The sequence below is a fragment of the Lissotriton vulgaris genome, chromosome 6 (genome assembly GCF_964263255.1).
Source record: "Lissotriton vulgaris chromosome 6, aLisVul1.2, whole genome shotgun sequence".
Lineage (NCBI taxonomy): Eukaryota > Metazoa > Chordata > Amphibia > Caudata > Salamandridae > Lissotriton > Lissotriton vulgaris.
Window position 1 is genome coordinate 1,692,878,176 of NC_141694.1, and position 15,579 is coordinate 1,692,893,754.

The following is a 15,579-nucleotide window of genomic DNA, read 5'->3' on the forward strand; positions in this document are numbered from 1 at the left end:
AAGAAAGAATACATTACTCATGATGCAATAAACCTACATTCAGAGGAGTAGAAAAGACAACCACCTAAGTATCACTCAGCATTTAGGGGTCTAGGGAAAGGACACATTACCCATGATGCAATAACCTACATTCAGAGGAGTAAGAATAGAGCACATGATGCAATAAACTACATTCAGGGGTGCAGCGCAAGAAGACACATGATGACTAACCATTCAGAGGTGCAGCGCATGGAAAGGAAGACACATGATGCAGTAACACATTCAGAGGTGTTAAGAATAGGGCACATGATGCAATAAAATACATTCAGGGGTGCAGCGCAAGAAGACACATGATGACTAAACATTCAGAGGTGCAGCGCATGGAAAGGAAGACACATAATGCATAAACAGTCAGAGGTGCCTAATAAATCAATAGCGCCAAAACACACAGTAGGCAATTACTATTTAAAAACATAGAAATCACATTGCGCCAACACTACATAAGCCACTACCTGTGGCAGTCCCTAGGCCAACTGGCCTTGTTGGGGCAAGGATGCCCTGGGTCCAAAGTCAGGGCGCGCTGCCATGCAGCGCCAGTCCAAAGTACAAAAAGCCTAAACGTGGCAGGTGCCCACTAAGTGCTGGGCACCTGGAGAATCAACAAAACGGCGCCAGCTAAGCCACACAGGCTCTGAAGCCAACACTGCGCACGTTGGAGCCACACAGGCTCTGGCCAACACTGGTCAAACGTTGGAGCCACACAGGCTCTTAAAAACACATATGGCCCCTCTGAGCCACACAGGCTCTCTTCAGCGTTGGGGCGACCCACTGCCATCCGGGGCCGCCCTGACTCTCCAGTCACTTCATAGAATGCCCCCAGCGCCTCTCAGGGCACGAAATACAAAACAAATGGGGCTGGGAGCCTCTCCGGGCTCCGTGCACGTTGGGGCGACCCACTGCCAACCGGGGCCGCCCATGAAGCCTTCATGGCTTCCTTCTGGCACTCTGGGTAACGTTGGGGCGGCCCACTGCCATCTGGGGCCGCCCTGGAAGCCTTCGTGGCTTCTCTTCACCGAGCGCGAGCTCGCGCTACTGCGGGGGAGGGGCGGACACCGACATCGCGTCCCGGCGCCCCTCCCCTGCTCTGCCCCACTCCAGCCCAGACTCACCGGGGCTCTCGTTGCTGCCGGTCTTCCTCCTGCAGCAGGGCTCCCTCGCATCACGGGAGCCCTGCGATCCGGCCGCCATGCTGCCTCCTCTCTCTCGCCGGGGAGCCTCGCGGTGGGGGCAGGCACCGACAAATGTGCCTCGCGCCCCCCTCCGCTTCCGTCCTCAGGCCGCTCCTCTCGCTGCAGGGCTCCCTCCGCTCACGGGAGCCCTGCCGACCAGCCGCCATCACTCGTCCTCCTTCTCTCCCCCGGGCAGCCTCTCTCCTCTCGGGCTGCGGGGGCGGGACTTCCGGCCGGCCGCGCTGGGATTGGCCGGCCGGCCATCCACTTCCGGGTCGCTGCGGGCAGCGCAGCGGCCCTTCTCCTTTAGGCAGGCAGGCGGGGAGGCATTTTAAAAGATCGGCAATACCGGCGTGGGCAGCCGAAGTTTAAATAAAGTAACAAATAAGCGAGGTGGGCACTCGCCAGGCTGGCAAAGCGCTCCTCAGCGCTAGAATCAAAAATAAAGCGCTCGAAAGCGCTATGGGCAATAAAGTGCTCCCAAAGCGCTAGAATAAAAAGTAAAAAGGGTCCTTCCAGCAATGCAGCTCCACCATGCTGCACAAAGGTCCAGAGAGTCCCAGGGGGCAAAGCAAAGTCCCCCCCATCAGCCCAGCAAGGCAGAGGGGTCCCCCAGGAGTCCAGGAAAGTCCATCAGGTGCCCAGGGCTGGGCAGAGCCAGGGATTCCCCTTAGCTCAAGCAGCAGCAGCCCCTGGCAGATTCAAGTTGAAAACAAGAACAATTTGGAAGGAGATACAACCCCTTTTTATACAGTGCAAAACCTTTGAAGTCCTTTGAAGCAGGCAGTGTGAGAACCAGCTGGACTGGTTTAGAGGGAAGTCCCCTTCAGTATCAGGGACAGAGGTGTCAGTCGCCCAGCGGGAGGTGGAGCCAGCTTTGTAGTTACACAGGAACAGCCCTTCACTATCAGGTGCCATCTCCTCCCACTTCCCTGGCAGCAGATGCTGCCTTTCATCCATGGGCTGATTTCAGACAACCTCCTGGGCTCTCCAGCCCCTGTCATCCTCAAACCAGACAGTCAATCCACAAGCAGGCCCATGCACTCTGGGCCAGGCTCACCAGCCAATCACACGCTAGCACCAACTTGCACAAATATGCCAACTTCCAAAAGTAGGACTTCTAGACTAGACACAGCCATGTCGCATACATCATTTTGCGGCATTCATTCTCACGAGTTCTCTCATACCAAACTCGCCCCTGCACTCCCCACGCATCAGGAACTACCATGGGCATACATATTCCCCATTCATTCCTATGGGAGGGCAGGTCACTCACCATTCATCCACAGAGAGCTCAAGCACTTTACACTGTACCACAGTGAAAAAGTGCGCAGAGGCCTAAAATCACAAATACCAGGTTCCATAAATAGGCTAGGAAAACGCAAAAAGTCTAGGGGTGAACCTGCCTAATAGGCCGGGTCCAACACAACCCCCTTCCAGCCAAAACGCAGGGTAGACCAATCACACCACTGATGGGCTTCACTGCTTTGGGCGACAAAACCACGGACACGGCCTCGCACAGCAGGGACACCGTCCAGTTTTTCGCCACTCTGAACCTACATGGTTTCCTCCAAATAATAACTCTCTGACTCAACTAGGGTACCCCACTGGTACACACTAGTCATCCACAGCTAAGACCAGGCCATAGGCCATCCAAATCACAGGTCCTAACTAATCCACAGAGTGGGGGGTAGTAACCCCTGGCACACAATAGCCATGCTCCACTCTCTCTCTCAGTGTAGCTACAACCACCACCGATCCAACAACCTAGGGACCATACCCTCAGGCTGACCAGAGGTCACGGGAAAGAATGCCCCACCCTACCTCTACTTCTGGGTTTCCGCACCCTCACAGAAAAGCACTTTACCAGAACACAATTCTCCTACCAGATCAGGACCTCACTCCATCACTGGTCTACCACCTGGAAACTATTTCACTTCTGAGGTACAAAGCACACAGCACAGTTCCTCTTCAAGCAGGTGGGGGACACAGCACACAGCAAAGTCCCCTTTCCTCTACCTTAGTGAAAACAACAAACTGCAGGTGAGCCCCAGAACACACAGCAAGGGCAGCCCCCTCAGTCTCTTCAGCTGATCCACTTTGGTAGAGATTCCTCTTGACCTAGAAGTTTCCTAATCTCCCAACCTAAGATCTAAACCCTCAGGTTACACCGGGGTCAGAAGTAAGGACACCGTCCCTCTGCACCCCCTTCCAGTTCCAGCATGTCTCAGGCTAGACAGAGCACACGCCAGCGGCGTATCAGCGACACACTCTCCTCCAGTACTCCCTATCACAGGGTGATTCTCAGAATGTCCCAGGCTAGACAGAGCACACGCCAGCGGCGTATCAGTGACACACTTTCCTCCAGTACTCCTTCCAGGTCAGGCCACACCCCAACCTGGCTTTCCCCCCTCCTTGGGGAACGACCTCCAGAGGCCCCACAAATGGTCAAGCACTCTAGACAGTCAAATGCTCAGCGAGCCAGGACTTCTGCACCCTCCACTTAGGAGCGGTACTGCCCAACACTAGGACCGCCGGAGTTCTGGTTACAGACACTCCCCGTCCTCTAGACACAGGAAGATCCTCCTCAAATGACCTATGTACAGCTTAGGCCCCTGACCTGGCGCTCCCTTAAGGAACCCTCCAGGCCCTGAGATAGGGTTTCAGGCCAACGTGGGACACACCGTCCCACACTCACTCCGCCTCCACTGAGACAGGGCTTGAGCCCCTACACCCCTACCATACTACTGGGACCAAGCTGGGTTACACATGAACCTCTTCCCCTTTACAGGATCATCAGATACACAAGCCACTCCTTTTGGAACCACTCCCTAATGCCTCTGCAAGACATCTAGCACACCGCCAGACATCCACCTTCCTGTCCAGTGCCTCTGCAGGACCTCCTGCACACCACCAGAGGTACACCTCTCATGCAAGCTTTTTAACAAAAAGAAAACTCACACCAACTCCTCCAGTTCAGCACATCACTCATTCGCACAACCCCCCCCCCTCGGACTGGTAAGGCAGTTACTACCACCCCTGATCACTCAACCTGACCACACGTGACACAGGTACCAAACTCTGGGAGCGGGGAATGGGAATTAACACACTGGACACATTAAAGCTGCCACCACTGGATCCTACCACACTGGGGAATCCAGACACACACACTACACTCAGGGAACAACCACCCTCCTGAGCTAGTCATTTCTCCTCACACTCCCTCTCTTCCATCTACCCACACAGGGACAGGATTTGGGATTGGACATTGGACCCAGCAAGGGATTCCTAAGCTATGGGAACCTCCCCCTCTACTGGCGTCCCGCCCTATCACTTTCTCTCATCTGCCACTAAACATAAAGCGCAGAAACACATTTGAAAATGACACTCTTGAGGAAAAAAATCAAAAACAATAATCCCAAACATGTGACTATCTGAAAAAAACAATTGCAGAGTTTTGTAATGTAGCCAGTTGTCGCTATGGCACTGCGCAAACACATGTCCAAAATCCGCACCGCTGACCAACAATGTTAGAACTGGCTATTTCTGGTAGGCTAAGGCTGACGCCAAAGCCAGGCAGAAACCACCATTCTAGTCAGGGCAAGGAAGTCACACGCCAAGATAACCTCTGCTCACCCCCTTGGTAGCTTGGCACAAGCAGTAAGGCTAAACTCGGAGGCAATGTGTAAAGCATTTGCGCCAGCGCACAACAGCAACAACATACTAGGCACACCACAGAAGAGACTCCACACAAGGTTATTATAAAAATAACTTTTGTATTGTAAAAACACATCAGATAAAATCACACATATACATGGTGCCAACTGGCACGGGCAATATTCACAGGGATTATGTACACAAGACAGGGCCACAAGGGTCCCTGTCATAGTCAGATATAGCACTTCTAGAATAAGAAATAATAAAACATAAAATGGTAATCACAAAGATAACAACCAGTAACCACTGGTAACAGGAACCAGGACCTTACTAGGACCACCTGTACTAAGAAAGAAGAACCACCTAAGTATCACACAGCATTAGGGGTCTAAGAAAGAATACATTACTCATGATGCAATAAACCTACATTCAGAGGAGTAGAAAAGACAACCACCTAAGTATCACTCAGCATTTAGGGGTCTAGGGAAAGGACACATTACCCATGATGCAATAACCTACATTCAGAGGAGTAAGAATAGAGCACATGATGCAATAAACTACATTCAGGGGTGCAGCGCAAGAAGACACATGATGACTAACCATTCAGAGGTGCAGCGCATGGAAAGGAAGACACATGATGCAGTAACACATTCAGAGGTGTTAAGAATAGGGCACATGATGCAATAAAATACATTCAGGGGTGCAGCGCAAGAAGACACATGATGACTAAACATTCAGAGGTGCAGCGCATGGAAAGGAAGACACATAATGCATAAACAGTCAGAGGTGCCTAATAAATCAATAGCGCCAAAACACACAGTAGGCAATTACTATTTAAAAACATAGAAATCACATTGCGCCAACACTACATAAGCCACTACCTGTGGCAGTCCCTAGGCCAACTGGCCTTGTTGGGGCAAGGATGCCCTGGGTCCAAAGTCAGGGCGCGCTGCCATGCAGCGCCAGTCCAAAGTACAAAAAGCCTAAACGTGGCAGGTGCCCACTAAGTGCTGGGCACCTGGAGAATCAACAAAACGGCGCCAGCTAAGCCACACAGGCTCTGAAGCCAACACTGCGCACGTTGGAGCCACACAGGCTCTGGCCAACACTGGTCAAACGTTGGAGCCACACAGGCTCTTAAAAACACATATGGCCCCTCTGAGCCACACAGGCTCTCTTCAGCGTTGGGGCGACCCACTGCCATCCGGGGCCGCCCTGACTCTCCAGTCACTTCATAGAATGCCCCCAGCGCCTCTCAGGGCACGAAATACAAAACAAATGGGGCTGGGAGCCTCTCCGGGCTCCGTGCACGTTGGGGCGACCCACTGCCAACCGGGGCCGCCCATGAAGCCTTCATGGCTTCCTTCTGGCACTCTGGGTAACGTTGGGGCGGCCCACTGCCATCTGGGGCCGCCCTGGAAGCCTTCGTGGCTTCTCTTCACCGAGCGCGAGCTCGCGCTACTGCGGGGGAGGGGCGGACACCGACATCGCGTCCCGGCGCCCCTCCCCTGCTCTGCCCCACTCCAGCCCAGACTCACCGGGGCTCTCGTTGCTGCCGGTCTTCCTCCTGCAGCAGGGCTCCCTCGCATCACGGGAGCCCTGCGATCCGGCCGCCATGCTGCCTCCTCTCTCTCGCCGGGGAGCCTCGCGGTGGGGGCAGGCACCGACAAATGTGCCTCGCGCCCCCTCCGCTTCCGTCCTCAGGCCGCTCCTCTCGCTGCAGGGCTCCCTCCGCTCACGGGAGCCCTGCCGACCAGCCGCCATCACTCGTCCTCCTTCTCTCCCCCGGGCAGCCTCTCTCCTCTCGGGCTGCGGGGGGCGGGACTTCCGGCCGGCCGCGCTGGGATTGGCCGGCCGGCCATCCACTTCCGGGTCGCTGCGGGCAGCGCAGCGGCCCTTCTCCTTTAGGCAGGCAGGCGGGGAGGCATTTTAAAAGATCGGCAATACCGGCGTGGGCAGCCGAAGTTTAAATAAAGTAACAAATAAGCGAGGTGGGCACTCGCCAGGCTGGCAAAGCGCTCCTCAGCGCTAGAATCAAAAATAAAGCGCTCGAAAGCGCTATGGGCAATAAAGTGCTCCCAAAGCGCTAGAATAAAAAGTAAAAAGGGTCCTTCCAGCAATGCAGCTCCACCATGCTGCACAAAGGTCCAGAGAGTCCCAGGGGGCAAAGCAAAGTCCCCCCCATCAGCCCAGCAAGGCAGAGGGGTCCCCCAGGAGTCCAGGAAAGTCCATCAGGTGCCCAGGGCTGGGCAGAGCCAGGGATTCCCCTTAGCTCAAGCAGCAGCAGCCCCTGGCAGATTCAAGTTGAAAACAAGAACAATTTGGAAGGAGATACAACCCCTTTTTATACAGTGCAAAACCTTTGAAGTCCTTTGAAGCAGGCAGTGTGAGAACCAGCTGGACTGGTTTAGAGGGAAGTCCCCTTCAGTATCAGGGACAGAGGTGTCAGTCGCCCAGCGGGAGGTGGAGCCAGCTTTGTAGTTACACAGGAACAGCCCTTCACTATCAGGTGCCATCTCCTCCCACTTCCCTGGCAGCAGATGCTGCCTTTCATCCATGGGCTGATTTCAGACAACCTCCTGGGCTCTCCAGCCCCTGTCATCCTCAAACCAGACAGTCAATCCACAAGCAGGCCCATGCACTCTGGGCCAGGCTCACCAGCCAATCACACGCTAGCACCAACTTGCACAAATATGCCAACTTCCAAAAGTAGGACTTCTAGACTAGACACAGCCATGTCGCATACATCATTTTGCGGCATTCATTCTCACGAGTTCTCTCATACCAAACTCGCCCCTGCACTCCCCACGCATCAGGAACTACCATGGGCATACATATTCCCCATTCATTCCTATGGGAGGGCAGGTCACTCACCATTCATCCACAGAGAGCTCAAGCACTTTACACTGTACCACAGTGAAAAAGTGCGCAGAGGCCTAAAATCACAAATACCAGGTTCCATAAATAGGCTAGGAAAACGCAAAAAGTCTAGGGGTGAACCTGCCTAATAGGCCGGGTCCAACACTTAGCAGTAACCACAAGACCTCCTCGAAGACCTTGAAAATGATTACATTGGATGATACATTTGCCTTCACTTGGGTGCCCTGTTAGAATAATCAGTCTTGATTATACATTAGCAAATTAAAAAGATTTGCAGTTTCATTATTTTGGGTATCTGTTTAGCAGTGTGAGGTAGGTTGCATGAGCAAGTCTCATCTATCTATGTACAGCACCAGTGTGAGATTATTAACATTTGTGAGCTATTTTATATCAACCACAGGATGGATATCAAATCATAGGCCTTCCTGGAGCTCCATATGGCGTCCAACTCTATGGGCATTATCCTTTAATACTCATCCCCAATTCCAATGCCTTCTTTTGATCTCTGCTAAAGGTTTCTCAGTCAACTCCTGTGTAGGCCAGTCAGATTGAACTACATATTAAAGTCTTCAATTAGATTGCTCCTGTAAACCTTAATTGTTCTGGGTCTGCCTATGGGCCAACGGTGCCTCATCAATGTGGAGACCAGCCCTTCGTGACGCCCTTATAAGGAGTGGAACTCTCACTCCCTTAGATGTAGTGCATCTAATCAGCCATTAGAAAACTATTTCCGGGAAGCTCCTTTGACTCAGCTGAATCATCTTCTCCCACTTGTGAAATCTTGTCATTAGAAATGGTTCGACCAGTCGACTATTGTTCGTTTCTCACGAGAGTGGGAATATTGTTGTCAGGAACCGTTTTTAATGTAAGTTGATAATGACAAGTGAACCATATTTAATTTAGCCTATCCATCATTTTTGTGGGGTGCCTATGTAAAATTCCAATTTCTTAGCTTACCCGTGAAATATTCCATTATGAATTTGTTCTCCGTTAAAACATTTCTGTAGTGTGTACCTATTCTCCTGATACATACTAACCCATTAAAGATTTTTGTTTTCTTCCACCCCGATACAGAAACTCAAAATGAGGTAGAGGCGCCACTGTTTTAAACGTTATGAGGTCCTAAATGTAAAAGAGGGTCTCTAGTTATATGTTGCTGCATATTCTTACTGCGTCTGTACTGTTTTGCAAAGTTTATGTTTTACTTAGTGTGTAGAGGGCCATGCAAGACATCTATTTAACCACTGTATATTTACATGAATGTGTGTTTGAAAATGAAAGAGGCCCATTAACACATTGTTTGTGAAAGTGTCCAAGATTAGGAGAATTAAACACGTTAGTATTTTCAATCGATATTACAAAGAGCATTCTAGGTTTCAGTCTAATTGACTCCACCAGGGAGTGCACTACATTCCCTGTCAAGTCAGAGCATCTTCTTCTGCGTTACTTTTCTTTTAAGGTCATGATCTTCCATTTGCATTGTCATGTGTGCCAGTGTCTTCCTAAAGATAATGTTCGTTTTTCAATCTGATGTTGAATTTATTATCCAGTCACCTGTAATATGTGTAGTGCTTCATATTTGTAATCATATTTCCAGTGTTATCAATCACAATCCCCTTACTGATTTTGTTTGAATAAGAACAGTTTATGCATTGATATGTTGCACCTTTGTTATTTTGATCACTCTCTTTTGACCTTCCTGTTGTATCTTTTCCCTCTTCCCTCAATGTATCCTTGATATTGAGTCCCTGTTGGTGCACACACAAATGCTGTTGTGGAAAGTTTTATCTATTTTCATAAAGAGGAAAATTGACTGCTCAATACCACGAGTCATATTCTTTTTTTGTAGCAATAACTTGTGAAAATTGGTTCATTGATGTGTTATAGGTTAGCTCCTCAGAAATTATCTTGCTATAGCTTAAGAGTTCTCTATAGGGCAAGCCTTATATACATTTTGAGTATTGTAACTTTACTCATGTGGGAATGCATTTATAACTGTTGGTTTTGCAAATAATTTTGTAAGGATTTTTACTGACCAGTAAGATTTCAGTGTCCAAAAATACATGAAAATAAATCCTATCATTACGCAGAATTATCTTCTTTTTCCAGTATCATTTGATTTCCTGCAGATTTATTTCAATTCACTGACATCACCATTCCAAGTTCTAACAATATTGCTAATATGTTTTCCAGTGTATCAATTAATTATTCACTGTGCTCCGATTGAAATTAAGTTGTTCAAACTCGTGCATAAAAATATCGGGATATGTTTGTGCCATATGGAAGGAAGCACATCACTGTTCCCGTCAGGTGTAGGTTGTATTAGGGTCTGTTTCTGCAGTAATGAAGGCGTAAGATGAATTGGATCAGTTTTGCTCATAGTAACAACAGCTTCCAACAACAGGAAAAACCACCAGAGGCCCAGAGCTGGAGCAGGCACCCTCTGGCAGGTCAGTACTACCAGCAGTGGAGTTCAAGGAAGCTGGTGGTGAAGTCTTCATGTCCCTGTGACTTCAGGACAGGAGGCAAACATACACACGCCCTTAGAGATTCCACACTAGCAGGTTTACAGCTAAGTTCCAGTCTTTGTCCTCTCCTTGGCTGAAGCAGCAACTGCAGGCCACCCCAGCAAAGCAACACACAGCAAAGGGGCAGTACTCCTCCTCACAGCTGTCCAGCTCTGTTTTAGGTCTAATATTTATGCCAATTTTCTCTTTGTACTCTGTTGAAAGAGTCTCTGAGCTCAGTAAAAAATAGTTCTGTCCTCCCTGGTCCAGCTTTACTACAGGAGGTGGAGACAGCATTGTGAAATGAAATGAAATTAAATGCAATCCATTATTTGTAAAGCGTGAACAAGTACCCAAGTGTGTCAAGACGCTGGGGGAGGTTGGGAAGATTTGGCAAGCTATTGCCCAGGGTCACATGGTGCTGGGCTAAGCTGCCGCTGGCGCCTGGGATCAAACCGAGAGCCCCTATATTCCTGAGTCAGCCGCCCTGGCTGCTGCGCCATACCTTCCCAAGAGCAGAGCAGACACAACCTATTCAGGTGCTAGTGAAAACTCCTTCCACCACTCTAAATGCAGAAAGGTCTATTCAGCCTGGCTGAGTCACCCAGAAATGGCAGGGCACACCTTAACCTCCCTTGTGACTGTCTAGAGTGAATGCATGTCCCCAGCTCCTATTAATCAAAAACCAGACAGTGAATACACAAACAGACAGAGGTATACAAGTTAAACAAGAAAATGCCCACTTTCTAAAAGAGGTCCGGATGGGCATAGCATTCGTACTAGAAACTTGAAAATTGCATCAGAAACCTGAGTGTGGAGTGATATATAGCATGCACTAATGTGGATTAATGGATTTACCAGAGACTGATAAAAGAATGGCAAATAATGTTTAAAAAGAACTTCAATGGAAGGTGCTAAAAGCGACCTCAGAGAGGCTCAGCAACTGTGCGGTGGGTGCGGGCAATCCTTTTGCCCCTTTACCTGCACTTTCTAAAAGAGGCATTTTCAAACACACAATTTAAAAAAAACCTTCACTAAAAGGTGTGTTATTAAATTCTGGTTACAGAGAACCTAAACTCCAAATCTCCATTTTTTTTCCAATTGAAAGTTACACATGTATATTGTTACAGTGCCACCCCAATGATGCCTATGGGAGAGCTAGTACTTGCAATAACGATAAAACGAATACACAGTATTTCACTACCAGGACATGTAAAACACACCAGTTCATGTCCCACCTTGAACATCCACTGCACCCTGCCCCTAGAGGTACATTGGGCCAACCTTAGGGGTGACTTATATGTAAGAAAAGGGAAGGTTAGGGCATGGGAAGTGGGTGCACCTGCCAGGTTGACATGGCGGAGATACTGCGCACGCAGACTCTGCAGTGGCAGGTCTGAGACACATTTGAAAGACTACTGGGGTGGGTGGCACAATCAGTGCTGCAGCCCCACTAGTAGCATTTGATTATTAGGCCCTGGACGCACACAGTGCACTTAGCTAGGGATATACCAGTAAATTAGATATGCCAATCATGGATAACTGATCATATTCACAATTTACACATACAGCACTTGCACTTTGACATTGATCAGCAGTGGCAAAGTCCCCAAAGCATCTGCAGCAGCAAAAACAAATTCAGCATACTGTCAAAAATACAGGAGGTAAAGGCAAAAAGTCAAGGAAAACCATGCAAAGGATGCCAAGTGTAACACCGTCCAACCCACCTCATTGTATCTACCTCAGAAGTAGTTCCAGTGCTTGCATATCCAGCTGAAGGAATTGATACAAATGTCCGTCTCCTACTGTTTTTGGGCATAGCATTTAAAAACAATGAGTCTAAGGTTTTATGAACTGAAAGAGTGTGCATCCTGACCTGCTAGCTTATGTCTTGGCAAAATTAAAGAGAATTCAGAATCATCGTACAGTGAAAGTTGAGAAGCAAATACAGGAATTCAGCAAACGTTGATGTTGAACCAAGGGTGGTTTTGCACCTTTATTTGATTTTGCATCTGAGTGTGATACTGCAGCTTTGCTTAATTAACAACGGAGGCGAATGTGCACCCAAATGAGTGTACACTAGATATTCTTTTGCATATAAATGTGCATATTATGCTCTTTAAAAGATTTCCACACGCCACGATGATGCACCAAGGGTGATGAGTGTGCACCTCAGCGTGCTCTAAGTAATTTGTGAATTCACATTGGTGCACAGCTTTCACACCTAAAGTGACTTTTCACTACAGCATTTTCTTTCTGTGCTGAGTGGCACCCCACAGCTCCATACTGTGGCTTTAATTCTTTTATTTAATTCCCTCCGTTTGTGATGGTGGTGACATGGAGCACTGAAAACTTGGTGAATAATACAAGGATATTAACAATGAATGTACATAAACAGGGTGCACTGAGACAAGGAAGAAATAGTGTATGTGCCTATGTGCACGTCTATGTTTGCAAACATTATTACATTAAAACCTGATTAATTTACGGTGCTTATTCATGAAACTGGTAGTTTTGACATTACTGTCCAAAGAAAATGTCAGTATTGTATCAGAAGAGATAATGGGCCTCAGTTTGCAATTGAAGAACTAGTAATCTTAACACTGAATAAAAACTCAAATATATTCAAAGCTGTACTGTGCGACTGTCCTCAAGTACCCCAATTCTTGTTCACTGGCCTGAAATTATTAAACGGTTAGCATAAAAGGCCTTCTAAATCAAGTCTCCTGTAAAAATATTACAATGTATTTATTTCACTTCCTCCCAGGTTCAGGATGTTGTCCCTATCACTAGTTATGATACAGCAGGCTCCTTTCTACTTTTGGGCTGTAACAATGGATCTATATATTACATAGGTAAGGTTACCAATCTATTACAGTGTATGGGTGGCACCTTGTGATAACCATTTGTGGGTGCTGTATTCTTTTTACATGTACTTTATTTTCTGTTTTGTTTCCAGATATGCAGAAGTTTCCTCTGCGGATGAAGGACAATGATCTTCTGGTGACCGAACTCTATCACGACCCCTCCAATGATGCAATAACCGCTCTCAGCGTCTATCTGACTCCTAAAACAAGTTAGTGTAATAACATATATAGCAGTGCTTCTGACAGGAAGTGTTTTAAAATAATTATATAAAAATGCAAATATAGTCTCTGGGGTGGTGTATGAAGAGTACTGTAAAATCAAAATATTTGAAAAAGAAAGCATAAACGATCTACCAAAATATTAATTAATTATTGCTTAAAGTAGATTTATCACCAAAGCCCTTCTGGCATAACACCTCTCTGCCAGAATCCTTGCTCGTATCTTGAACACACGCCCCTCTGGGTAAGATGGCTTTTGCTGGGTGATTTGATATTCCTACACCGCGTAACACAAGAACTGATTCCTTATGCTGATGAATGTTGGTGCTTTGGAGTGAGCAAGGACCTCCCTACATAACTACTTCATGTATTATGTTGTTTGCTGCCTCCGCTTGCAGAGTTGAATGGCTTACAGAAGCGCCTGGCTTCTACAGACAGCCATGTGGGAGTGGTGAGCACTGGGTTGGTGTGTTCTGATGTTGTTTTAGGTTCGAGATACTTAGCAGCAGCCATGATCAAGCCTTGAAAGGACTAGTGAATGAACCCCTGCTTTAAAGTATTCTCCTGGTATAAGGGATTTTATTCCGTGGTGTAGTCTGATTTATTTTTTAGCTTCGCTGATCTTTTCTTGCAGGGTTTTTAAATTAGAATTATTATTGATCTTGTCAAACACTGCTTACATGTAAAGAAGGAGGAGGAGACAGGATCTGCGTTGCAATGCAACTTTGCAGAGCATTAGTTAAAGGAGGAGGTTGGCCACAAGTTTATAGGTCTGCACTAGTCCTTTCAAATGAAGAATGAGGCAGTGCTTCTGCCTTTCATGAGATTGCCTGGAATGGGATCAGTGAAATGTTAAGATGGTCGGAGATCATTTTGAGTTATCATAATTTCAAAGATTTGTGCCAATTCTTAGGGAGAGGGATTTGCTCCTATTTCACTTTTTCTGGAAATGAGGACACCACCATTTTTTGTCATCAAATATATTTGAATAATTATCTTTGTTATCTTTGGTATTAACATTGAGAGAAGCTGGGGGTTGTGGTACTTTTAACAAAAGAAAGTTTATAGGATGGTTAACCATAAAGTGCACCACTTCAGCAATGGTCGTGAGTATGCTGCACCTCGTATTGCTGGATCTCACCCTGCACACCTCATACCCTTGCATCACTTTGAGCAGTTTGGGCAGTGCTTGGCATATCCTCTAACACCCTTTACTCAGCCTCAGTCTTTCTTTGCTGACCTTCATTCATGTTCTGATCACCGTCAGCAAACCTCCTAAAGCCTTACCTATCCTTTGTACATCCTCAACCATATTCAGGCTACTTCCAGCATCCCTCTTCACAGAGATACGCAGCATAATCTTTGCCACCACGCTGTGCTTCAGCTGGACTCGGCCCATGAGAAACCAGTGTTGTTGATCGGAGAAGATACTAGGTATATTAGTAGAACTACCTAACAACATAAGAATACCCTATAGTTTATTTATTTATTGGATGCGATGCTTGGCTCGAATTATGAGTTTCCCCTTGAAAATGGGGCATAACATGCAGATGTTGATGCTTTCTGCACCAAAATACATATGTACTAGTCTTTACCGAGCATTTTTCACCCAGTAAATTTCGGCAATTTTAGTGAGGGGATAGTCTGTCTATAGAATCTGATAAACTCTGAATTCCTAAACCCTTGTAAACAGTAGTTTGCGCAGGTGTCAGAATTTTACAAGGCAGTTGTAATTGAGGCCCAGATATCTGTATTAGTGTATTTTCTGGAACACAATTGCACATATGAGGTATCCCACTGTTGTATATTCCAAAGCTGATTCTTGGTCTTAAGTAACAATAGCCTTACAAGTTATAAATCCTTCAGAATACCATGTTGTAAAGTTCTTACTCTGTTTACTTTCTACAGGCGTGAGTGGTAACTGGATTGAAATTGCCTATGGTACCAGCTCAGGGGCGGTGAGAGTGATAGTTCAGCACCCGGAGACAGTTGGGTCTGGCCCTCAGCTTTTCCAAACCTTCACAGTACATCGAAGTCCTGTTACAAAGATCATGTTGTCTGAGAAGTACCTCGTCTCAGGTATCTTAGCTCAATTTTTAGTATTATTTTTTACTTTGTGTTATTTCCTCTACTGTTTGATGATGTTAAGAGAATTTGCTATATTGCACTCACTGCCATTTATAAGCAGAGTAGGAGGGTGCCATGGACTAGTGAGTACCCCGAAATGAAGCACTCTAGATT

At 47.3% G+C, this 15,579-nt stretch overlaps 1 protein-coding gene across 1 annotated transcript in view; it reads left to right on the forward strand.

Annotated features, from left to right (window-relative positions):
• Positions 1–15,579, forward strand: part of KCTD3 (potassium channel tetramerization domain containing 3) — a 319,588-nt gene that overhangs the window by 233,078 nt on the left and 70,931 nt on the right. Inside the window, exons 11-13 of the mRNA XM_086927901.1 lie at positions 13,020–13,107; positions 13,212–13,328; positions 15,247–15,417. Coding sequence (XP_086784027.1) covers positions 13,020–13,107; positions 13,212–13,328; positions 15,247–15,417 — 376 coding nt within the window. The remainder of the gene's footprint in view (positions 1–13,019; positions 13,108–13,211; positions 13,329–15,246; positions 15,418–15,579) is intronic.